Source organism: Epargyreus clarus, unplaced genomic scaffold, assembly GCF_041222505.1.
Source record: "Epargyreus clarus isolate Ecla_fem2 unplaced genomic scaffold, WU_Ecla_fem_2.2 ptg000004l, whole genome shotgun sequence".
Lineage (NCBI taxonomy): Eukaryota > Metazoa > Arthropoda > Insecta > Lepidoptera > Hesperiidae > Epargyreus > Epargyreus clarus.
This window is the reverse complement of record NW_027332212.1, coordinates 14,532,525-14,558,625: the sequence shown is the minus strand read 5'-3', so window position 1 is coordinate 14,558,625 and position 26,101 is coordinate 14,532,525. Positions and strand designations below refer to the sequence as shown.

The 26,101-nt window shown below is 35.1% G+C and overlaps 1 protein-coding gene across 6 annotated transcripts; it reads right to left on the bottom strand.

The window, feature by feature from the left end:
• Positions 1-1,350: 1,350 nt before the first annotated feature.
• Positions 1,351-26,101, bottom strand: LOC140757649 (SPRY domain-containing SOCS box protein 3). Of its 6 annotated transcripts, none has more exons than XM_073093515.1 (6): positions 25,707-26,101; positions 24,231-24,430; positions 21,148-21,376; positions 13,133-13,363; positions 9,345-9,406; positions 1,351-2,306 (listed from the first exon to the last, which is right to left on the bottom strand). In XM_073093515.1, the coding sequence occupies exons 1-6, from the start codon at positions 25,837-25,839 to the stop codon at positions 2,217-2,219; spliced, it is 945 nt and encodes a 314-aa protein (XP_072949616.1). In that variant the 5' UTR covers positions 25,840-26,101; the 3' UTR covers positions 1,351-2,216. The 6 variants fall into 6 exon arrangements, with proteins under 6 accessions (XP_072949616.1, XP_072949615.1, XP_072949617.1 ...); XM_073093514.1 differs by lacking the exon at positions 1,351-2,306 and adding an exon at positions 3,336-3,935; XM_073093516.1 differs by lacking the exon at positions 1,351-2,306 and adding an exon at positions 3,336-3,920.

Sequence of the window (26,101 nt, the reverse complement as noted above, 5' to 3'; positions counted from 1 at the left end):
AAGTCTTAAAGTTTTATTTGTAGTTGACAGCAATTATTCACCGGCTCGGAATATTTTTAACTGCTACGTAATATATTTATGTACCGAAGTTGTACTTCGACAGTACTCAGTACAGTCGACTCCAAGCGATGAAACGTCACCAAAATCGTCACTGACAGCTGTGACACTGACCTAGAGATGGGGTCTGGACAGGCTGAACAGACCCGCATCCGTATAAAAACGTATCAGATCGAACCTGATTTATCAATCTTTTTGTTTAATTCATATTTATCTTTTTTACGTTCAAAACGCCTATACCAATACTAAGAGGTTTATAAAACGTTTTTCACGATATAATTAAAAACGTTTAAATACTACGTTAAGGTGATAAATATTACATCAATGTTTATCATTTATATGTTTACTAGCAGACCCGGCAAACTTTGTACCGCCTCAAAATCTATTTATCAAATATACATTATATAAAATATAGTCTATGTTACTCGTGGATAATGTAGCTTTCGAATAGTGAAAGAATTTTTAAAATCGGTCTAGTAGTTTTTGAGCCTATTCATTACAACCAAACAAACAAACAAAGTTTTCCTCTTTATAATATTAGAGATAGAGAAGAGATGATTGCACCACTCGCTATGGGCGGGGAGCCGAATTCTTTATAGATTCAACATATAAAAATGTACAACTGACTGAGTGAATGTCGAATCCAGTCCGAATGGCCGACGCACGTTACTCCTTGGGCCGTCTCTAGTTGTGACTGACACTGACAGTCACATTTTTTTTTTGTTTTTGCGATGGCTTCTCGGTCTTATGACCATTTTGCCAATGTCAAGTGACAGTCACATTAATAACCATCTATATTTTCGTATACATAATTTTTTTCATAAAATTGCAGTCTTTGGATTTCAAATTTCCCGCCCACTATAATTCCTCCTAATAATAGCAGTAGTAAACGCTCCTGCATTTCGGTTTGAAAGGATACGGGAGAAAACGAGACACTTTTACGAGGCGTCCCAACGTAGTCCTTAGTGGTAGCAATGTATCTGTAGCAGAGCTGTACAAATTAATGACCATTCCTTTCGGTATAGGTAGAGGTACTTAGGTACAGGAATTACGATTTAGGCTATGGATATAGGTAATAAATATAAACAACCAATTTTAAGAATTTAGACGTTTATTCGACCTTAAAGTATTATAATTAAAGTATACGATTGCTATCCTAGTATATGTAAATGAAGTATAAAATATACTTAAGCACTAAATCGTTATAACTTAAAAATATATCAAAATAATGCACGCTATTTCACATGTATACAATAATTTCCATAGATGATACACTTAATATAGGGAAATAATTTCACTCTAATATAGTAAGATCCGTCGAGTGGAAATCGGACTCATGCATTCATGCACAAAAATTCCGTACCACATTATATGAGGTATGTATTCCTATATCTTCTTATAATAATTGTATTTTGCGTGAGTCCGATTAACACTCTAACAGTAGTAGTTGTATTGGATTTTGCTCTAGAATCACAAAAGTTTGACACTTTATTATTGTTTTTAGGATAGAGATGTTTTTTTCTTATCCGACCCACTAATAAATATACCTATTCTGTAATATTTTAACCGGTTATCTATTCCATTCAAAAGATATCGCTGTTTAAAGATTTTCGTGGTCCTACCTAAATTACATCTAATTTGACGAAATATGTCCTAACAATAAAAAACCTAATAAGTACCTAATTTTGTACTAAGTTACGAAACTGTATACCTACACCCGGCTCGACCATCGTTTGTTCTAACTTGCAGAATTTTATAAATTTCATTCAACATATAAACCTTAATTTTGTAACTTATAGTATGATTATTATGATTATGATTATTATTTATACTAAAGCTTGTACGCATACCTACGTCTAGTGGAAACTGTATATTCAGGAAAAAACGTAATAATATACGTAAAGTAAACATAAAAATATCTAGTCTATTAAAATACAACCTCCAGTCAAAAAACACTCTCATTGGAAATGATCTGAACTAAATCAGTTCATTCGAACATTCAATAACAGAATAATTTTTCGCCTGGCCGCCGTAAAATTTAAACGCATCTATTACCATTTGATAATTATAAAAATTAAAACTTACTACCTAAAGCTAATATTCTTTACGTAATTGATAGAGAAAATGTTTTTATACTTTTTTTATTATACTATGTAATTTCAGGGTTGCCACACGACGACGCGGTAGTCCCGCAGCACGTTGTCCACGTAGTAGCCGTTCATGTACTCGCTGGGCATAACCTCGTTTAGCTGTAAAAAATCTCTAATTCATTTCTAAATCCACTCATTATTCAGACCTATGTTATATATATTTTTTTATGATTGGCAGTAGATACCCCAAAGGGAATTCGTCATTAATCATTTACCGTCCCATTGCTGGGCACAGATGTCATCTCAGAGTAAGAAGTTTGGGTCATAGTCCACCAGTAGGTACTTATAGTCCACCGCGTTTGCCAAGTACGATTTGGTAGACTTTATACACCCACATTTTTAAAAAGTGCCATGTAAGTTTTTCTCTGTATACTTTTCGTAGCTTTTATAGCAAGTAATTATTAATTTCTATAACGTAAATATATTTGAAAAATTAGGGGTATGTGGCCAGTATTAGAACCTCAATCTTCCCAATTGAAAGGCAACGATACTATGACACAAATACTACACGTAATAAGTAAATTAGTAAAATAACTTTATTAGGAAGATCATTATATAATCTTATTGACTTAATAAAGATCTTTTTAATTTTATTTATTGCAAGTAGATTTAAACCTTAATAAGGAAATAGGACATATTATACAAGTAGACTATACATTTACATAAAAATGTGGGAATAGCTTTATGAAGCCAGTAGCAAATATTAGTTTGTTAATGATAGCTAGCAATACAAGTTGAAGGAAAGTAAAATATACAAATCGATCTAAATGAACATATAAAAATATACTACGCATGTGGTTCTCGAGTTTTGTGGAATGAATTTTACAAGAACAACATGAACAATGTGGAATTACAGAAATTTTGAAGAAAAAACATACCTGTGAATCATTCAAAGATATTATAATGATTAGAAAACGCATTATTTCTACAGATTTTGTTATGATGTAATAATAATGTAATATTTCTAAAGTTTTAAAGTTCCAAATAAATGTATATTTTGTAGGAAGATTTATTTTCATTCATAGTGTAGTTGTGACGGGTTTGCTGCAAGAATTTTTATTAGCGTGTGTTATATTCAAATTATATCATTAAATCAAAACAAACAAATGGTTTAAGAAATGAAAAACATTTTACATATCACAGAATTTAATATATAAGAAAGAACTACATTACCCAAAACTATTTCACAGTCTTTACAGCGAATTCTAATTACAAAAAGACTTAAAACTAAGAATATATATATATTTTTGTCTATAATTCATTTGTCTAAGAATATATTGAAATCCTAAAACTTAAAATAAATACCTTCAACTTATTCGCAACCACAATACATCAATGAATGTCAACTCAAAAGAGATCATAAAAATAAAACTAAATTAGATTAAGTTGTCGCCTTTCCAAATAGTAAAAAATATTCAAAATATATATTGATAAATTATAACACCAACAAGAAATAGAATTAATTGTCAAATCTATTTGGCGATAGTTTTTAGATCTCGCAATGATATTTTAAATACAGTCTGAACTTGATGTAGTGACGTCATCAGGCCATTGCGACTCAGTTCATTCAGTCTATGTCCATCACTAGTTACGAGTTGGTGATTGCTATCTAGGTCTGTTACGTCACGTGTCATGTCATCGTTGGCTCTGTGCGTTTCCACTGGAGCGCGGCACCATCTGCCAGTGCCGGCACTTCAGGCATGATGCGGCCTGCTGGGGAGCAAAGAGCTTGAAGAAAACAAGAGAGATAGGATCTTGAACGACAACACGTGCTCGTCGTGATTGACTTCTATAGATCCAAAGATTTTTCTGTTTTATTTCCAAAAAGTAACTATTATTATATTTAACAAAAGCGGGTTAATAAATATCACGAGATCAAACTAATTCAAGCGAATAAGAAGTAGTCTTGTTAATAGCGACATTTTAAGACATTTTTTAAATTCTAATGACTGCTCCCTCCCTACATACACCTAGGCCTTGGCATTGGCCTGTATCCCATTGTCAGGGCTGCCATCTGAAAATTAAAATTGCTAGTTGGAAGAGCTCATTCAAATTAATTTTTTTTATTCCCAAAACGTAGGTATATTATTAAAATCGAAATTTATAACGTTCAACAGACTAAATTTCTACTGGCCATAATGATGAACGATGATGAATGAATAATCTTGTACATACGTATTTATCACCAGTTTAGTATCTGAAGATTATATCAAACAGTTTTGGGAATGCCAGTACAATATCAATATGGCATAACTAAAACTTTAGTGAGCAAGACATATGTTTAATGATTTAAAAATATGAACCCAATCAGATGGCAGCCCAAATTATATGTTTTTCTGTATGTCAATCTCCCATGACAATGAATGACTAGTAGGTGCCACTGTGTGCTAGCTATAGTATTTTCTTATTATTATATAGAATACTAATTCCCACAGAAGGATTGCGTCCACTACCGAAGTAGTCATCATAAAGGCCTGCATTATTACAATTTGGACACAACATACAAGGCACAAAACAAATTCATACATAATGTTACTTATCTAACTGAATCATTGATTGTTATGGAGCAGGTTCAATAGTTTTACCATTACCGACAATGGGTTAGTGAAAAATACACCATGCAAATTACATCAAATGCATTAACACAACATACCAAATATATACTTATATTTAATTGGTTAATTCGTAAAATACAATTTTGTTTTTTTTTTCTGAATTTTAGATGCATTCAGAAGTTACGCGAAAAATATCTAAAATTTCAATTCTAGATTTGTCTTCAGTCAATAGTATTTATTTATTAAGTGGATTAGTATATAGCTTAGATTGAATAGATAAAGTAAATAGTATACAGATAACGAAGTAACTTAAACCTATTGACTAGATCGAATACTTTCGAAAACTATATAAAACGTTAGTCTTAAACGACTGTGAAATAGTCTTATAATATTCGTATACGAAAATTATAATTAAAACATTACTCGATAAATATACATCCATAGAATCGTCAGAAAAGATCACCAAAAGACAGTGTGGATAAGATTTTTTTAAATTAAAGCAGTAGAATACAAACACCGAATAAAATAAATTATTAATTTAGCCATTAAATGGGGCATTCGACTTAATATAATTTATGCGCAAAATTAGTGCCTTTCGATAACGCTAAGTTAATATATAGGTTTATATAAATACTATAATATATAAATATGTATACGGATAATGTAGTGTTCACATAGTCTATTTGCATTTCAAGAAATACTGCTGTGCTCGGTGAAACGCAGTAACTACACCGATAAAGTATAGCAGTGGTTCGTTACTGATTTGTCTAATAATTGATTGTGCTCTAACTGATTTTATTAAGCACTGAAATTTAATTAAGCACTAAAATAAAGGCTTTATTTTAGTGCTTAATTAAATTTCCCATACTAAGTGACACTAAGATTTGTTATAGCATATTTGCAGGATAACTGCTATACTTTTTATGTTAGAAATTGTACAATCCATATTATGTCTAGGTAGTCAAGGGATAAATATAAATGTTTCCTGAAATGCATATAGTGACAAGAAAGTGCTACTACACCGTGAGAATATAATTATGGTAGTAAGAATACCTAACTTAAAAGAAAGACATCCAATAATATATCTTAGAGTAGAGTCACAGCCTTTTGTCACGAGCGATTTTTGTGATGAAAATGATGTGTTAATTAATAGTTTTAAGATTTCATTCAAAAATCCGTCAGTCCTGGAATTGTTTTATTCAAATCGCAAGTCACAAAAGGCTGTATTAATAATGACATGACGACGCCTTGTAGAAGTAATAAACGCGTCTTTGATAAAAGTGAACACGACATAATAGGTACCGTATCTAGGGGACTCGCAATCTATCGACGCCGAATGAAAGTTGATCGCGCATTCCTATCAAGAGATACTTTCCTTACACGTTAACTAATGGAAATCCAATGGTCATTTCATCATTGTCGTATATTTCTGAATTTCAAGCGCTTACTGATTGTCCGTCCGAAAATATAGTTTAGGGTTTAGATAATGAAGAACGTTGGACCTGTGTGCGTGCTTGTAAATTTATTATGTAGCCAAAGCTGGCAACTTCAAAGCCAATTATTTACACGTATGTAGGATATTCAACTGCAAGACAATCCTGGACGTAAACCCTCGCAGTTTTCGTCAGAAATCCTTTTAAAAGGTGCTAAAAACATTTTACTTTGCGCGATCACCACAAACTTTATCAATATTAAGATAAAAATCTTCATTGATTAAGGCTTCGACGTCGATAAACACGCGAAGGCATTTCTACAGGAGACTTAAGTATAATAATATGAATCGGAGTAATACGTGAAAACATAGTCAACCAGAGCCCGTGCGTAAAGCATCAGTTCAATAACACATACGTCATACATGTACATACAATATAAAGTATACTTATTAAATGTGTAACACTACCACCGCTTCGAAATGTGTTCTGGTTATGGAGAAGAAACGGCGCAAGAAACTCCATAACAACACAGGCATTTATAATTCAGTATATTACCACAAAGCTTTTTAAAGAACGATGTCACGGGGAAAGGTAGTAATCATTGTAATATAGGAAATATTCAGAATTGTACGTATTCTTTAAAATGTGCCTATCATTAATTTGGACTTTAATAGTTTACCTTTTCAATTGTGAAAATGTTTAACTCTGTAATAGCTTGTTACAGATGATAACGCATTTAATTAATTTCAAAGATTGGTATTGGATTTAAGTAATTTCAAATAACATGTTTTAATTTCCCCATTCAATGACACGTCAATAAAATTGCAACACTGAATGATCTGTCATCATGTCATCTGTCAAAAGACTTTTCAATTCATTCACTGCTTACTGCAGCTTTATACTAGCTACTCATTCAGTTCAGTAAAAGCCTTATCGGAATATACGATACAAGAAAACTTCGGTGATGCGTACGTACGGATGGGCTCTTAATTAATAATAGTAATAAATAACAACAAACATCAAGTAGAACGTATAACTATCTGCCGTGTGACATCCTTCTCAATCCAAAAACAATTTTACCATCAGAATTATGCACAAATAGTTATTATATTATCAATATTAGATATTTACTAAACTAAACTAGCAAATATCCTGACACTGGTAATGGGGATATTAAATTCTATTCTCCGAAAATTTTACGAACAGTTTATTATTTGAAGTTTTTTTTTAAACAAGTGTCTTGTTTTAGTCATTGGGCTGTCATGAATTTATTATATTACTGACTACCCTGCTTCTTACTCATGAGCGGTGACCGATACAAAGCCTTCAATTGACACTTCACTTAAGTCATTACTCCGTTATTTCTACTTGACATTTGTTTAAGTGGCAACCATTGACACCAGTGGAGGTGTTTGTGATATTATTATATTATGCGTTTCGCGGCACGGCGTTAGGCGCCAGCGGGAAGCGCGGGTGCTCCTGCATGCGCCACGCGCGGGCGGACGCGCAGCCGCGGGTTCTGCACCGGCAGGCCTACGCAGCGTCCAGATAAAACCAAAATGTATACGCAAATTAGGTTTTACAACGGTTTTTGAGTTTATACGGTATACAAGGTGAATTTTTCAAATAGGCCTTCAGGGCTAAATCCGAAACTATGAAGATTAGCGAAAAATGCTGAAAGGAGTTATGAAGCCGATTTTGGTAAAAACTATGTATTTTCTTCAAATTTCCTTTTCCTTTAATTTATTACATAACATTACTTCACCGCATTTTTATAAGCGGCACTATCACATAGTGGAATAATATACAGGGTGTATTTTATTTCAAAATTAACTCGTTCGATTTCCAAGGAAAAAGCTTTTTTTGCTAATCCTTATAGTTTCAGATTTCACCCTGAAGGCCTATCTAAAAAAATCACCCTGTATATAATACTTTTAATCATTATTAAAATAATATTACAGGCATGAAAACAAGCATTTACCTCTTTTATATATCTTAGTACAATTAAAAACGTGTTCTTCATATAATAAACTATATAAAAAGAAAACGTATATAATTATAAATATATAAACCATTGACGTATTTATTTAACGTGGAAATTATTGACGTGAATGACTTTTTTCTCATTATTCTAATAGCTCCGTATGCCTTACCCTCAGTGTTCGAGTGTAGTCATATAGTGTCATAGTCAACAAAGGGAATAAATTATGTTATTTACATTCAAGTAAAAATGATTATACAAAGTTCTTTGTTAAGGAGATTATTGCAATAGTGCGAGGCATGTTGTTTATTGCAAACGTGCCGGGCCTGTACGATTTAAGGGGAGGGGGTAAAGTGGGCTAAATCAGATTTTTCATAATATAACGTGTCTTTGCTGATTAATTCCTAGAAGGGAACGACTTCCAACCCTGGCGACGCGAATAAATATAACGAAACTTAGTAGAGTAAATATAGAGTACACAAATCTAGCACAAATTTTGAATAATCTTTTTCGAAGATTTTTTTTTAATATGTATAACCAATTTGCGATAACATAATATGTAAGATGACAAAACCCGAGAACCGACAGGCACTACTTCAAATCTACAATTAGATATATCCTTGAAAACCTCCATGCAATGGTTATGAGTTATGACGTGTGTACCTACTGTGCATGTTAATTCTTAATGGATTTACGTTAGATGCTAAATCAATGCAAAACTAAGGTTGTTAGATTGTTACTGTGTTCCTACTAGATATTGAAACTATTTGAGTATTATTGTTTAATTTATGTCACATATTTTTAAATTTAAAAATGGCTCTTAATTTTTTTTAATGAATAATATACTTTTTCGCCTGTTTTAGTTTAGTGCTAGCCCGTTTAGTGCTAGTTGGCGGACTAGAACTCCCGAAAGAATCCCGAAAAAAAACTAAGATGAGACTACAGCTACGGGCGTATATAAGGAGGGCGAGGGTGGGGGACCAGACCTCCACTAGTAACCACAAATTTCAAACCCTTGTAAGTATTTACCAGCATTTCGAGGAATTTACAATATGTTTGCAAAATTGGAAATTAGTTCAATATATAATACGTGATACTCAAATAGTTCTAATATCATGTACTCGATGTCTATGGTGTCTAACCACGTCTGTGGTCGGGTGCCACTTACCGTGTAGTAGGATCTGGCAGACTCCTTGGGGGCCGGTGGTTTGGGTTCCTCTTTGACCTGGCCTGGAAAACACGAGTAGATATTTATTTAGATATCTTAGAACAATGAACTGTGTGTTGTTTGTTTACGTAAGCATAACCGCCATTGATATATTACGTGATTGTGGAAGGTAATGTTGTTGAGCATATCTATTTAAGTCTCATTCTTTGGCATACCCTTCTGCCCAAACGGCTTGGCGTATTTAAACAAATGAGGTTTCTTTAGATTCGACTAAATCGTGCCAGTAATATGTACACTAATATTATAAAGCGGAAAACTTTGCTTGTTTGGTTGTAATGAATAGGCTCAAAAGTACTGGACCGATTTTAAAAATTCTTTAACCATTTGAAAGCTACATTATCTGCGAGTAACATAGGCTATATTTTATGTGAAATATATTTGATAAATAGATTTTGAGGCGGTAAAGTTTGCCGGGTCAGCTAGTAGGCTATAATTTTAAGCAGTCGGGTTTGTGTTTTTATAACAATGATGGGCATTTGTTATTAACTACATGTAGAACATGGTTCACTCATGAGGATTAGACTATCTTTTCATATGAAAGTCAGCCGGCACCCGCTAGAAATAGATGTGGCGATGGCACCTCCGCTGTCGTATCCGAGTTCTACCATTCTACCACGTTTTAAATAATACTTATTCGTGCTATATATAACTAGTTCGGCCAAGCCAAGCTCAGATTGAGAGGAGACAATGCACCCATGGCTCTTTACCCACTTTCTACTTTACATAAAAATACATATATTTCTGGAATAACTAAGCTATATGATGAATTTGTGTTTGTAATGTTTATATTAACTGACTTAATCATACAAAAATACTAACTAAAAATATTTTACACGCAACGATGTAGTATTATTACGTTAACTAGCCATTGCTATAAATATAATAAAAAAAATTGGTGACGAGACAAAACAATGTTGTTATAGCAACAGCTATCGACCGGCACAGAGGTCACCTAAATATTACTGAACTATTAGTATGTTAAAAACGGGAAGTACATTTTTATTTTATTTTATTTATTCAACAAAATCCACAGCTACTTAAATAATATAGATATAATACTTCTATGTTAAGCTAATTAGCCAATTACGGATTTACATTTTACGGACTAAACATTTAATTGCACTGCAACACTAAGTAATATTAGAAAGATGTGTGTGTATGTGTGTGTGTGTGTGTGTGTGTGTGTGTGTGTGTGCGTGCATGTGTGCATGTGTGTGTGTACGTGTATATGTGCGTATGTGAATGTGCATATTTTTATTTTTAACGTAATTATATAAGTAATAACACATAATACAATAGTAAATACCAAGAATAAAATATACCTTAATTTGTTTTATACATATTGATTGTCTATATAAATTATATATTATATGTAATAACAAAATATAAAGTATAATAGATATATTTTTGTAAATAATAAATAATGCTTCATTGATGCTAAATTGTAATTATTACCTATTTATTCCTATTGATTTCTTTTATTACTTCATGTTTGAATGAAGTCCTACTATTGTAAAAAATATCAATTTTATTAAACATCTTATTATAGTTTCTATGTAACCTGTTAACGATAGAATTCTGCGCATAGTTAGTACGTTTTTGAGCAGTAGCAAATAAAGCTGTTTGTCTAGTTCTTAATTTAGGGACACAGAAAGACAAGGTCTTCGACGCTAACTCAACACAATCAATTTTACTATTACATATCCCATGTAGGTATAACATGTCGATTAGAGTTCGCCTCCCTTGAAGTGACATAATATTGTAATTAAAGCAGGAATCTTCATAATCTATGCATTGTTTAGAATGTCGAAAGTGTAGATGCTTTAAAAATTTTTGCTGTAATTTCTCCAGGTTTTGAATGTAGGTTATATAGTGAGGATTCCATACTACGCTACAGTATTCAAGAATAGTTCTTACAAATGAAAAATATAGTATTCGTAAACATTCTATGTCCGAAAAAGGGGTACTAACTCGCAACACAAATCCTAGATTTTTGTATGCTCTATTTAATATTGTGTCTATATGCTCCGAAAAAGTTAGTTTAGAGTCCATTTTAACGCCCAAATCTGTAACAGTATTCAATTTGGTTAGATTAACATTATTTAGTGAGTAATAATAAATTATTGGTTTATTTTTTCTAGTAAATGAAACGAAGGAGCATTTATTTATATCAATTAGATTTTCAGCATAATAATGAGTTAGCCTATTTAGGTCGGCCTGAAGATTAATACAATCAGTAAGGCTTTTAATTTTCATGAAAACTTTAGTATCATCTGCATACATAAGGAAGCGTGCATGTTTCAAGCATCCACTTATGTCATATAAGTATGTAGCATACAGAAGCGGACCCAGAATGGAACCTTGTGGTACACCAGAAGGGATCTGAATAAAATCGGAACGAGAACCTCCAACAACTACTGCTTGGGAGCGATTGCGTAGGTACGACTCCAGCCATCTTAATAAATTGCCATGGATACCTAATTCATTTAATTTTCGTAGGAGTATGTTGTGGTCAACGCGGTCAAAAGCCTTTTCAAAATCTGTATATATTGCGTCTACTTGCGATCCACCATCAATATTATTCAGTACATAGTCTGCAAAAACTCCCAAATTAGTAGCTGTTGATCGGTTCGTAATAAAACCATGTTGTTCTGTCGGAATCGAATTGGAAATTAAAGGATATATATGAGAATGGACAACTCTTTCGCATAATTTACTGAGCACATTTAAAATCGAAATGGGACGATAGTTCTCGATTGATGATTTAAGACCTTTTTTGTGTATAGGAACTATATGTGCTTTCTTCCAAATAATAGGAAAGAAGCCCTCACATGTTTCTTACATTTATCTAAGTAGGTATAAACATTTAAACTTATGCCTAAAATTCAATGTTCGATCCTAACGGAACTGTGAAACAGTGTTCTCAAATATTAAAAGTTATTCAAATCGATTGCTAAAAAATAAGAATTGTGAATGACTTAGAATAATTTGCCAAATTCCACGGAGGGTTCCGTACCACAAAATTTTCATTTATATTTTATTTTTAGTATCGAAGCAGCCATAGATGTAAGGGCATTGTAATAAATTGAATAGTATAACTATTACGGTTCAGTAAATAAAGCGACAAACGCGGATAAAAAAAAGTTCCGTTCCGTTTTCCTTTTGAGTATGGATCCCTAAAAATTGTTTTTTCCTTGTTTCGCAACACGCCTTAATAATAAATTTTAATAAATTTCCTTCAATTTAAATACTCATGTTTTGACTTTAATTTCCTTTCATTAGTTAATTAAAGTCGGTCGAGTGAAAGCAGATAAACGTCTAGATATGGCTATCTTGACCTCTGCTTAGCACGTGACGGGATACATTTAGCCGGTCAACTAAAACGATCAAGATGCCCACCTGACGGCGACGACAGTTGGCATGCACCGGATGCATGGCATTGGAAAAGTATGTCTCCCTCACCACACCCTTCAAACCAGAACACAAAAGCGCTTAACACTGCTGTTAAGTAGAAATAAGTGTGGCGGTGGTGCCGCCAGAGGCGTACCACTGAGAATTGTACAACATTACCATATACCATTTGAAGAATATTTTTCGTTTATATATTTCCTCTCCATGCGTGATTGTCGAAAAAAGTTAGCTAAGACGTTTAAACTGAAATATAACACACGGTATCTTAGTGTGGGGCTGTGAGTGTAGAAAGCATTTTTTTCTTTGTATATACTAACCATCAGTGGGCAGCGTGAGCCAGAACTGCGAGGTGGAGGTGAACATGAGTCCGGGGGGCAGTTCCAGGCGTTTCTTGGGGCTGACGCTACTGGCGAGGATCTTGAGCGCGTCCACCAGCAGCGAGCCGCGCCACGAGCCCGCGTACACCAGCCGCACCGACGACTGCGCCGCGGTCGAGCTGATCATCGGGTACAGCACCTTGTGGCGACGCAGGTTGTAGAACGATATACCTGCAGGCGATGTTATGTTAGATTCCATTAAACACATAAGTTACAAAAACGTAACTCTCGCAACGCAGTTCTTCTACCCCAAAAACTGTAATGATGTAATTTACAACCAAATTTAATTTATTTAGTGTCTGCCTATGGCAGCGTCTAGCCAATATTATGACGTAAATTTGTAGCAACCCGATCAATGAATATTGTATATCTTAATTTCTTAAATAGACGCTGATATTATTTCAGCACAATAGGCGTGGTTGCGAACATCGAGTTGAGCGATCGCTCGCGAGGAATAGGGGCGATGGGTGTAATGATACAAAAAGTTTTACAGGCTTTGCGGGTCTTAAATGGAACGCACCTATAAAAAGGAAAAACTATTTTTTCAGAATTCAACATAGAACTTAGGTATGTATTGAGACCACCCGATAAACGTTAAAAAATATAAACTATTATATTAACTATTTTGTATTTGATTTTTATTAATCAAGAGTACCAAAGGAATATACAATCCATCATATCACCACAAATAGGAGGTCCTACCTAAGGTTAGCTACAGATACCTCCTTTGCTAACCCTAAGAAATAAGCTCAAATGCCTCACTGAAAGAATGAGTGATCCTCCCCTATTATCTTCAAATCAGAACAAAGCAGCGCCTAACACCACCTTTTCATTAAAATTCGGAGACAATCCTCTTTGAATAGAGAATGGCATTACGTACATGATATTTACATTATAAAACTTTAAGCTCACGTACATACCTACAGAATACAGATACTTAACCTATAATTGCGAACCAAACAGTAAAATAATTATATGATCTAATCTTAGAAGCAAATTTACCAGGAAACAAAGGAAGACGTCTGTACCTACTTACATCTATCTATGTTTACCTATAGGTAAATACTATTTTTTTTTTTTTTTTTTTTTTAATATAATATAAGAGTAGCAGACGAGCATGCAGTCCACCTGATGGTAAGTGGCTACTGCCGCCCATGGACATTTGTAATCAACCCCAGATAGGATTAAATATTCTTACCTGAGGTCGGCCACTGATGCGCCGCTTCCCCTGAGGACTAAGCTGGAACGCCCCTAAAAAGTATGTCTCCCTTACCACACCCTTCAAACCGGAACACAGCAGCGCCTAACACTGCTGTTATTAGGTAGAAATAGGTGTGACGGTGGTGCCGCCGGAGTCGAACCACAAAGGGTTCTACCACCTTCACAAAGGGTTCTACCACCTTCAAATACTTCAATACTAATTTATAAGTATAAAATAATATTTTGGACATTAGTTGTCACAATGAGGTACAAAAAAGCAAACATATCGAGTTAAAAATCAACCGGAAAAACCCGCATCATTTCTCGAAACAGCTGTCCGATCCCACATTAATAGACAAGCCGGTATAGACGTAATAGTCCATCAAACTTTGGCTGGACGCTACCGGCCTGCAATTGCCATGCGCATATCGATCGCTTGCATATAGCCTATATATTATAATGCTAGCTACATCTGGGCTGCGGCTGACCTGGGCTACCTATCACGATGACACGTATAGATACATTTGTTTGCCGTGAGGGATCGTACGCCGAAAACGAATTAATTGATAGATGGTAGCACTCTCGAGGTTCGACAGTTTTGGCTAGACTGTTGAGTATACAGTTTGCTAATAGGATAAAACAGCTTGGGACTGATCAATAAACAAATACTACTTAATTAAGAACATGTTAAAGTGTAGCGTATCTTGCTGAACAAACTTTTTTTTAGATAAATATAAAGAAATATACTGGAGCACTAGCTTTATTATATGTAAAAACTAATGGCAATTTAAAAAAAGAAGAAAAGAGTAATAATTATTATTAAAAAAAAGACAAAGCGATCAGGTAGTTTTGGAAAAAAATATTGTAACTGACAATTTGTAAGTGCCGCCGTTGGCCTATACAAAATAAATATATTTCATTTCAATTCATTACAATATTTTAGAGCGTATGTATGTGTGTATGTGTTGACGTGCCTTCAGCCCAAACAGCTTCACAGATTTTAACTTATGAGGTATCGTTGGATTTGGATTATTCGTGAATGCAATATATACTATAATTAAAAGCAATCTAGTTTTTGGTTTTATAACACTGACTAGTTCCAAACTCGTATTTTACTTTCTTTGTTAGTATGTATCTTTGTAGGTAGGTATGTGAGAACTGCAATTGAATTTTAAATCGGTTAACCCCAATACGTTGAACCTAACTTGTGCATTCACGTTAGGTTTTTATGACAATGCATGATTATCGTAGTGACGCCATTCTTAATCCAATATTACGGCCGCCTGGAGATGGCGGATCTATTAATTATTACCCCACGATGTGACTAGCAAATGAAATAGTTTTCTAAGAATAATAACAGTAAACTCTTTATCTTTTGTCCAATCGTAAACGGTTAGGTTCGACGAAAATGTTTCTTGTTTCTCTACAGATGTATGTAGGTTAAAAGTTATGTATTGTAAGTCGCAACACATAATAATCAATCGGATATTATAGAAAATTCTGACAAAAAACGCTATAAACAAATTTAAATACTTTTACATGTGTCTTAGTTTACATTTTCGTCACAAACGCGATCCTATTGAAAACTAAAGAACTAATCATTTACCACCAGACCAGGGTAAAAATAAGAACCACTAACACTTCTGTAATCAACGGCAAACGGTTCTCATTTTAATAAAACATATATTTTACAAATGTCATAATGTCACAATCCATTTAATAAGTATTGGCTTTATAAACTACGCTTTTATGGTTAATCAATATAAATAATTATAGTTTTAAAAATAACACCTCGCTAAAATGGCACAAAGAAATAGTTAGTCCTGACGACCCTGATGAGAGGAATGGGATAAAATTGTTAAAATCGTGTATTGTCATCAGTTTTTGTTCAATATTTTAAATTAATTTGACTGTTCGAAGTGGGTAAAAATCGAGTTGCTTGTACTCGATTCATATCGTTTTCAGTTACATACTCAGATACATAAATAAGTTAATAAAAGCGTGGTAAAATAACGCAATATATTACAGAGGTGTAACCAGACGGAGCCACACCCAAGCGCGCCCTATATTGGATACATAATTTTAATTAACATAGTTTCTTACAGCCCGGGCAGCGCTCGTCCTTCCTATTAAATAATATTATTGCATAGGACAGAGCTGCACTTGCCATGCGCGTATCGATTACGTATTGTATTACACTCTAGGCTACATAGGAATTGACCTGCCCAGGCACCTGCAAATTATACTTGCAGATATAAACTAAAATCAAGAGAGTTATGCGTGAAAAGGGGGTAGAGAACCCTCTGTGGTTCGACTCTGGGGTATGGAGGCACCACCGCCATGCCTATTTCTGGCTTGCAACAGCAGTGTTAAGCGCTGCTTTGACTTTGAAGGGTGTGGTAAGGGAGATAAACTTGTCATTTAGCATCAGATGGACTGCATGCTAGGGTACTTCAATATTAAAAAAATGAGATAACTAATATAATAAAAAAAATATTCTATCCACTAATAACTAGTTTCTATTAAACGTTTATCAGGTCAATGACCCTCTCACTACGGGGCCATTACGATAAAGTGATTACTTAACGCTTCTATGAAATGACCAACATTTTGGTAATGAGAATACCCTTGTGGGGCGCTGCCTGGAGACTAGCTCATATTCTGGTATGGCAATGACCAACAATTCGTGTCTGATCTCCTCCGTTCCGATTTAAAAATAAATCAAAATTTACAATATAATTATGTGACTCCATACTCTATTCCATATTTTATTTACAAAAGGTTTTTTAATTCGTTTTGCAAAAGAGCAAAGATTAGCATAGAGGGCCAAATTTCACAAACACACTTTAAAATTTGGTATCACGTGACTAAGAGCTGCTTATTTGACTTATTTCCAAATAAAAAACGAATAGTGTTAATAACATTTGTGTTGATTTGCTTATGCGGCGGATGACTTGCCCCTGAGAACTAAAGAACACCTTCTGTAAGTATATAAACTAGAACTCAGCAGCCCTATCCTGCTGTTTGTTATAAGGCAGGAATAATTACTAGCCGTGGCCGTCGTCGAAGGTGGTAGACCCTATGTGGTGGACTCCGGCGGCACAACCGCCACACCTATTTCTACTTAATAATAGCAGTATAAGTCCTGCTGAGTTCAGGTTTGAAGGGTGTGGCCAGGGAGACATACTTTTCCGAGGCATTCCAACTTAGTCTCAGGGGTAGCGGCGCATCTGTTGCCAACCGCAGGTAGGAATATAATCTTATTTGGAATTAATTACAGATGTCCATGGGCGGCGGTAGCCACTTACCATCAGGTGGACTGCATGCTCGTCTGCTACTCCTATATTATAAAAAAAAAAACACCACAGTAGATAACCCAAGCAGGAATACAGAAGTACATACATAAATCGCTACATCGCCGAGCCGCGGGCAAAGCTTCGCAATAGCTTCCTACACAAATAGGTTACATGCTAGACAGTTGCAATTGCCATGCGCATATCGATCGCTTGCAGTCTGGCTAGAGTGTGAGGGAAGGTGTATCTAGACCTGTACAACTACACTGTGTAGGTGGTACGCTCCTGCCGGGGTTTTCAATAACCCGGTTATCAATTCGACGTGTTATGTAATGTATGAATGTTTCATAAATCACTAGTTTTTGCCCGCGGCTTCGCCCGCGTTTAAAAGAAAATAATATAATATACTAACATACATAAAACTGAAAATTCGTACCTTCAACTTTGCTAAAGATCATCACTTGATCAAATTCATAGTTTACGACTCAATCCTTACTAATATCGATTAAAATAATCAATTTTTTGGGTCCAAAAGATCGATTCTCTAATTAATCGATCTTAGATCGCCTAGTTCCCGTGGGAATTCCGGGATAAAAACTATCCTTTGTCCTTTTTCGGGTCTCAGACTATCTTTGTACAAAATTTCATTAAAATCGGTTCAGTGGTTTGGGCGTGAAGAAGAGACAACCAGACAGACAGACAGACAGAGTTACTTTCGGATTTATAATATTAGTAAGGATTAAGTATGTTGGGCATGGTTTTTCCCATAATTTAGGGAAATCCAAAGGGAAGTACTCCATCAAGTACTCTGTTTATCAAACTAAAAATATATTAAAACAGAAGCAAACAGTCATAAAATACGCTTGACGCTGTTGGTAAGTTTTCATTGTCTTAGCTGGCCTTAGTAGGCCATTACAGGAATAACATTTGTATAGTCAGTTTTGACAATTTTATTATATCCATAAGTTATAAATATTACTTCCTCAAATATTTACTTCCCCACGGAACTGTAGCTAAACACAGAACACTAGTTTTATTAAAACTCCTGTAATATGTATATTAAAATTGCGTCAGTAGTCAAGCCACAAATAGTTCTAGTCTTCAGACATTGTTGCATATAAAATGCGCAAACATTGTTAGACTATTTATAATCCTTGAGATTAAATACTAATGAAATAATTAAGAGGGTTATTTAACAAGAATTATTGTCTATCTAAGAACAAATATACTGTTCCTAGACGGTAGGTACTAGATACTTAGAAATATTTAGCCTCTCTGTAGATATCATCACACCACACACATTATGCATGATCGAATATGGCCCACCGATGTTGATTATACTATGCAAATGATTGGCTATATTAACCAAAAACAGGGAGTCTGTCAGAAATATAAAAACTGAAGTTTTCTAACGTTCATAGTAAGTGATCAGTCTAGTACTCAATCCGACATTTTTCTTGGCTCACCTTACGTACCCACACAGCCTTTTGTTATTCATTGTTCACCAGTGGATCGCGCTGGGAGATCTAAAGATATATCTATAGAACAGAATGGTTCGATTGAATAGGATTTTATTTTTACTCTTGTATGTCACCTTGGGAAAATTTGAGTCGATATTATTATGCATTTTCGGCCCTACAAAGCAGTAATTAATTTGAAGTTAAGATCATCATCTCAAACAAAAAACAATAAAAACAGCGATAATAAAAACTCGTGATTTATTTCAATCAGAAAGAACCCTTTTTTAACACGCTTTTATTAGCTTCAGACGTATGTATGTTGGTATGTTAGTATGTAACGGAATCTTTGAACATGATTTTAATCCCCTTCAAAACGTCGGATTAACTCGAAATTTGGCATACTTATTAAGGACCGATGACAATTCAATATTTTAAACATTAATAATTTTGTACCATTGTCCTTATCAACATTCTCAGGATTAACGATTTTCGAGGCGAGATTGTTCAAGCACCTTCAGCAAAGTTCATCGCAACTTTAGATTGCAAATAATTATTGCTATTTAGTTTTAATAGGCGTAACTTTTACATTGTGATTTTTAGTTTAGAAAATAATAATGTTATTTCCCTATAACTCAAATGTTCTGAAACATATCTATAATGCCCTCTTGTAGAATGATTTTTAGGATTCCGTACTCAAAGGTTAAAATGAAACCCTCTGCGGTCTGTTCGTCTGTCGTTGGGCTTTATCTCTTAAATCGTAATAGATAGAAACTTGATTTTTTTACAAACGATGAATAATGGTGGTCGCTATAATGAGAAATACTAAAAATTAAGAAATAATTATAGTTCAAAAAACTAAAAAACACGCTTTTATGATAAAATCAACTAAAAAGTAGAAAATAATTTTCAATCTAAGAATCAATTAAGGAACAGTAAATAGTATAATTGTGGAAAAAGTGTGGGGTGCTTTTCGAACCTGATAAATGGAGCATAAAAGCGTGTTTTTTAGTTTTTTGAACTATAATTATTACGTGGAGAAATCCAGCATGGCCGCGGGGAAGAGAGGATATGCCGGACTCTTACCGGCTAAAACACAGCGTTTCTATAAACGCCTCTTGTCGGGACCGCAGGTCCAATCTAAAACCTAACCTATTTTATGATCCTAGTTTTTCGTTTATTTAAATCGTTCAACAGTGACAAAGTAATAAGAGTACAGTAAAATTATTCGTTTGCAAATTACTATACAACATTAGACAAAACTAGAGCATAGATTAGTTATCCCAAGTAACAAGCGCTGACGGTTCATACCAGATCCGTAATCGGCCTTTTAAACTTTAACCGCATTAGCCTTATCGCGTGTTTACGACACCGATAACACAGGTTCCGGAGTAGTTACGCAATAACTAACACTCGTATGACGTACTCCATTGGAGAGGAATACTATCACAAGAAATGGCACTATAAAGACGTAAAACTTACTTATAAAACAGAAGTAATCCGCTTCATCTCTTAAATTAATAATTTATGATTTGATCAACTCGAGTAACGGATTCAAAAGATAGATTCCTGCGAAATGAGAAGAATATATTCCGAATACAGATTGCCAACTATTTTTTTATAAGTTTGAAGTATAAAACAAACTTGCAGTCGACCTAATGTCACCCAGATTATATAAAAAACCCGTGACTGACTTCCAAGGATTCCCTCTTAAATGAGAACTCCGACTCTCCTGTAAAAGTTTTTTAAACAAATTTATATTGAGAGGTTTCCCACCCGACTCCCAGCCGCGCCCGATGTTGCGAAATGTCGTAAGTCAATTACGTATGATAGTATTTTACCATCCCCGATTAAAATATCCTTGTTCAAATCAATATCTTGCCCTCATGCTGAAACTAAATACAAGTTAATATTGCTATACCGACAAAATGTTATAGAAGATTTCATTTACAATTAACATTGAGTACCGTGAAAAAAATAATTTAAATATTAATGTTAAACTTACCCTGCGGTTGCCTGTTCAAGTAGTACTCGAGGGTGCCGCGCCACATGTCGACGCGCACGCCGACGATGGTCCCGCGGCAGAAGCCCACAGACTCCGGTACCTCCTGGTCGTTGTGACGCAGGACCCCGGTGTACGAGAGCCCGTACGACTCGCCGTTCTTACCCAGCAGGGAGGTGAAAAGGAAACGGGCGCTTGTGATGTCCAACTTGCTCGTGCCCATGCCGATGATCTGCGGACAACGGTGCTTGGTGTAATCGACCAATAGTTATATGTACAAAACCTGGGCATGACGGATTCAGACACAAGTCTCTGCGTGACACAGAGGAGCTTGGAGTGTAGGCTGCATTGAAGTGGGTTGATGGAAAGCTATCGATAGGACGGACAGAACACCTGACAGTCCAAATTGAGTCTGATATTTCCAACCGTAAGACCTCGAAGGAGGTTTAACCTCTGTTATCACATAATAAGTACCGCAACCGTTTCACGTGTTTTTTTTTATAAATAATATACAAGTAGCAAACTAGTATTTTTATTATAATATATTTAAATATATAGAATTAGTACCAAATACGCCTGCACAAACTAGTTGCATCGCATATGTATATCATTCTTATCTATAACTTCATATATGTAGAGGTCTTTGGACTGACCTAATCCTTAGTCCTTATCGATCTCAATGTTATGACAAATTAACAGACAAACAACAATTGACAAAGGTTAATAGAAATAATCAATGTAGACTAATAAACCTGATAAAGGCTTTGTAAGCTAGTGGAGAAGTATTAACGTATTATAGTATTAGAAGTATTAATGGAATTATTATTATTACTGTAACCGAAGAAAAGGGCAGTCCGTCTTTTATGTAAAAGTAGTATAGTTATCGCCAAACTGCTAGTCCGCTCTGAAGTTGTTGCGAGCAGGTGTAGTCATACAATTTGCTATGGTGACGCAATTTATTTCTAAATTCAGAGCAGACTGGCAGTTTTATGCGGACTATACTCAACAAATATTCTAGCTTTTTTTCTCGATATTAATGAGTAAGACTTTTTTTACATCGGCATTTTCAAATTTAGGGTATATTGAGCATGCAGTCCACCTGGTAGTAAGTGGCTACTGCCGTCTTTCGACATCTGTAATCACCCCTAGATCTCCAACCACTACATTTTGTTTGACGCATCTGATATCACTCCTAGAGAAACGTTTCGGTGTTCTCCGCCTAGCCTATATCATGTGATTTGGTTACGCGCGCTTTCGAATTATTAAAATAAAGATGACAATTCCATGTTTTTCATTTCGTTTTGAATGAATCTAGATACAATTATTTCAAACGGACGAGACGTACTTAATTATTTTAAAAATTACACACGATAAATTAAGAACTTCAGTTTCAGATGAAAATGGTTCAGTTAAAATAAGAATATTCGTATTTCCACGGACTAATTAAGAACTGATTGTCTTGATAACTTGTTAACTGTAACGATGACACCAAATAGTATTTTATGTTATAACCAGGGCAAGTTTTCGATAATTATTTGGTCGCTTTCTCTGTTAATTAAACTCAATTCGTACGCTAAGATTTATTTGGGGCGCAATTACGGAAAAATACAATTTGTTATCTATGTGTACAGATAAACAATAAATAAAATTTATAGATCTGCATTTTTTTTATTATTGTAAAAACATAAGATAACAAAACATTAAACAATTGTACCGAAAATATCTTTTTAAAACAATGCAATGGAATGTGGTTGATACCTATATCCTGGTACTAAAATAATTTAATAATTTCGTGTATGAAATGATTTTTGGTAGCAAACGAGAATGCGGTCATCTACGTTTGTAATCAACCACAAATAGGATTCCAGTCCTTCCTGAATTCGGCCACAGACAATAGCGTGAGCGCCACCGAAGTTGAAATACGAAGGGTATTATAATCCGCGCCAAACTGCTAGTCCGCTCTGAAGTTGTTGCGACCAGGTATAATCATACAATTTGCTATGGCGACGCGACTCATTTCTATATTCAGAACGGACTAGCAGTTTGGCGCGGACTATACAACTTTAATTAGAGTAATGCACAAAAACCTAGGTCACGAGATTTAACTCGATCACAAATATTATTAATAATAGTTTACTTTCAGTCAATCTGCAGTTTCAAGTTCAGTTTGTTACACAATAACAATGAATCAGTGCAGTTCAGCGAGCTTTTCATTTAGCAACTGCCTCAACAAGTAGCATTGACACTGGGGCACTTTGCCAACATCAAGTATGTGAGCGCCGGCGCGGCGTCACGTCTCGCGACTTCATTGTATTGCTTGCGAATGTGTCATTAATCGCAATGTAATGAGGATACAAACACTTTCGATGTTGTTGAGGTAGTATGTGGATGACTTGTAAATTATTGGCGAATAATCTACGTAGTTATATTGGTCTGTAACATAAGTAACGTAATGCCTATAGGGTCGAAACAAACAACCAACCAACAGGTGGAAGCATGTGATGATAATACCATTATTTGTGCGAATGTATCACTTTGTAACATTTTCCGAGTTCCAGATAAATTTACAAGATACAAGATAAATTTACAATATAATGAATAAGTAAATACAAAGAAAAAGAATCAGTGGACAAGGTGCTTTAGAAGGTGGTAGAACCCTCTGTGGTTTAACTATGGAGGCTTCACTGCTACACCTATTTCTGCCTAATGACAAGAGTGTCAAACACTGTTTTGTGCTTGTAAGAAGAGTGTGGTAAGGAAGACATACTTTGAAGAGGCATTCTAACTTAGTTCTAAGGAGTAATAGCACATCTGTGGTTGAACCTCAGGTAGGCATCTTATCTAAGGATGATTACAGATATCCATGGGCAACATTACTCATTTACTCATCAGATGTACTGCATGCTCGTCTGCTACTCCTATATTTTCTTTTTTTATTATTATATTGTAGTGCCACTATGAAATAAATGTTTCTTTCTTTCTTTCTTTATATTATAAAATAAAATAATTGTTTGCTAGAAATAATAAGTCCTACATACAAATTTCCTATATAAATTCACATATAAACAAACAAAATTTTTACTTACAATATCAGTCCCATAAGCCTCAGTTAGAATTTTCACCTCCCAATAATAGTGAGTATTGAGCAGGAAGGGGGTATCTCCTTTGATGACGGCGGTGCCAGCACTGTAGAAGGGGTGGAAGGTGACCTGGCGCTTGTCTTCGCTTAGCGCTAGCCAGCCGGGGCCACTGATCGCTGGTTCGTCCCATGTCCATTCACAGTCTGGTAACAATTAGTTGTTATCATTACAAATTCTCCAGAATTAAAATTTTAAATAACAGTATGAAAATTTATATTGTTACATTCTTCTTCTACAATAAAATACCTGATCGTATTTTATTGCTAGGTTTAATATATTTATTCAATAAGAAATATTTTGTAGCTGGTAGAATAATTTGTGGTTCCAGTCCGGCAGCACCACCGTCACATCTATTTCTATCTAATAATAGCTGTGTTAAGTGATGCTGTGTTCTGGTATAAAGGGTGTGGTAAGGGAGACATGGGCAGAAACTTGAATATGTAAAGGAGTATGTGTATTTAGGCCAGATTGTATCACCCACAGACCAAATGTATAAAGAACTTGATAAAAGAATTGCCGCTGGATGGAAATCATTTTGGGGATTAAAAGAAATCATGAAGAGCAAAGAAATAGGTATCAAGATAAAGAAAAAGACCTTCGACATCTGTATTCTCCCCTGCATAACATACGGCTGCGAAACCTGGGCTTTAAATAAATGTCAAAGGGACAAACTAGCCAGGTGTCAAAGAGCCATGGAGAGGAGCATGCTGGGGTTGAGGCTGAAGGACAGAGTCAAGAATGAGGACATCAGACAAAGAACAGAACTGACAGACATTCTACTACATATCGACCGTATGAAGTGGCGATGGACAGGGCACATGCTCCGTTGCGGAATAGAGAAGTGGTGCAAGCAGGTGACAGTCTGGTACCCACGGGACGGATTTAGGACAAGAGGTCGAAAAACAAGGAGATGGGAGGACGAACTAAAATTAACCTTGGGTCCCCTCTGGCTAAGAGTAGCTAAAGATAGACAGCAATGGAAGGAGTTGGAGGAGGCCTATGCCGAAAGGCACACCGAGTTGAGAGACATTTTGTGAAAATAGTATAATAAGTAATGTATTACGAAAAAATGTAAAATTCGGAAATAAAGGGCTATTATTATTATTAAGGGAGACATACTTTTCCGAGGTGTTCCAGTTTAGTCGTCAGGGGTAGCGGCACATCTGTGCCTGAGCTCAGGTAGGGATATCTAATCCTATCTGGGTTTGATTACAGATGTCAATGGGCGGCAATAGCCGCTGACTGACTCACAAAGCAACCTCTATATTGATGATGATTGTTTTAAAAATAAAACAATATTTACACCTTCACATGAAAAACAAATTTAACAGTACAGAGTCAATAAATACGCACAACAAAAATATCATACACGAACAAGTCATCTTTTTAAAAATGCATAATTATTTTACATGTACTCACCAGATCCAAGGATCTCCCCGCAGTTGCAAGGATCTAGTTGCTGCCAAGGTACCGGCGCTCTCTGATGCCAACATTGGCAAAACGGCTCCGGCTGTCTCTTAGCATCGCTAGTAGACATGACGGGTGCAGCCAGCATTTTGACCAGAAGAAACACGCCAGCCCCACTAGCACAACAACCGCGCGCGATGTGTGCCTATTCCAAGTCCAAATTGATCTTAACTCCTCTATCTCGTCTATCTGTGAACAGTACATTTAATCGCAGGAGCAGCGATTACTTATATGGAGAAATATGGAGCTCGGAAACGCTCAAAGATAGCGAAATTTAATAAACAGACGGTCAGCCAGTACACGACAAAGCAAAGTCAAGTTTCACTTTGGCAACTCGAAAATGGCAGTTG

Excerpts from the sequence above, each read along its gene's own strand:
- LOC140757649 (XM_073093513.1), bottom strand. The coding sequence starts at position 25,839 with ATGCTGGCTGCACCCGTCATGTCTACTAGCGATGCTAAGAGACAGCCG. Across the intron at positions 24,431-25,706 it reads CTGCGGGGAGATCCTTGGAT|CAGACTGTGAATGGACATGG; the intron begins CTGGTGAGTACA and ends ACTAATTGTTAC. Across the intron at positions 13,364-21,147 it reads CTTGAACAGGCAACCGCAGG|GTATATCGTTCTACAACCTG; the intron begins GTAAGTTTAACA and ends CATCGCCTGCAG.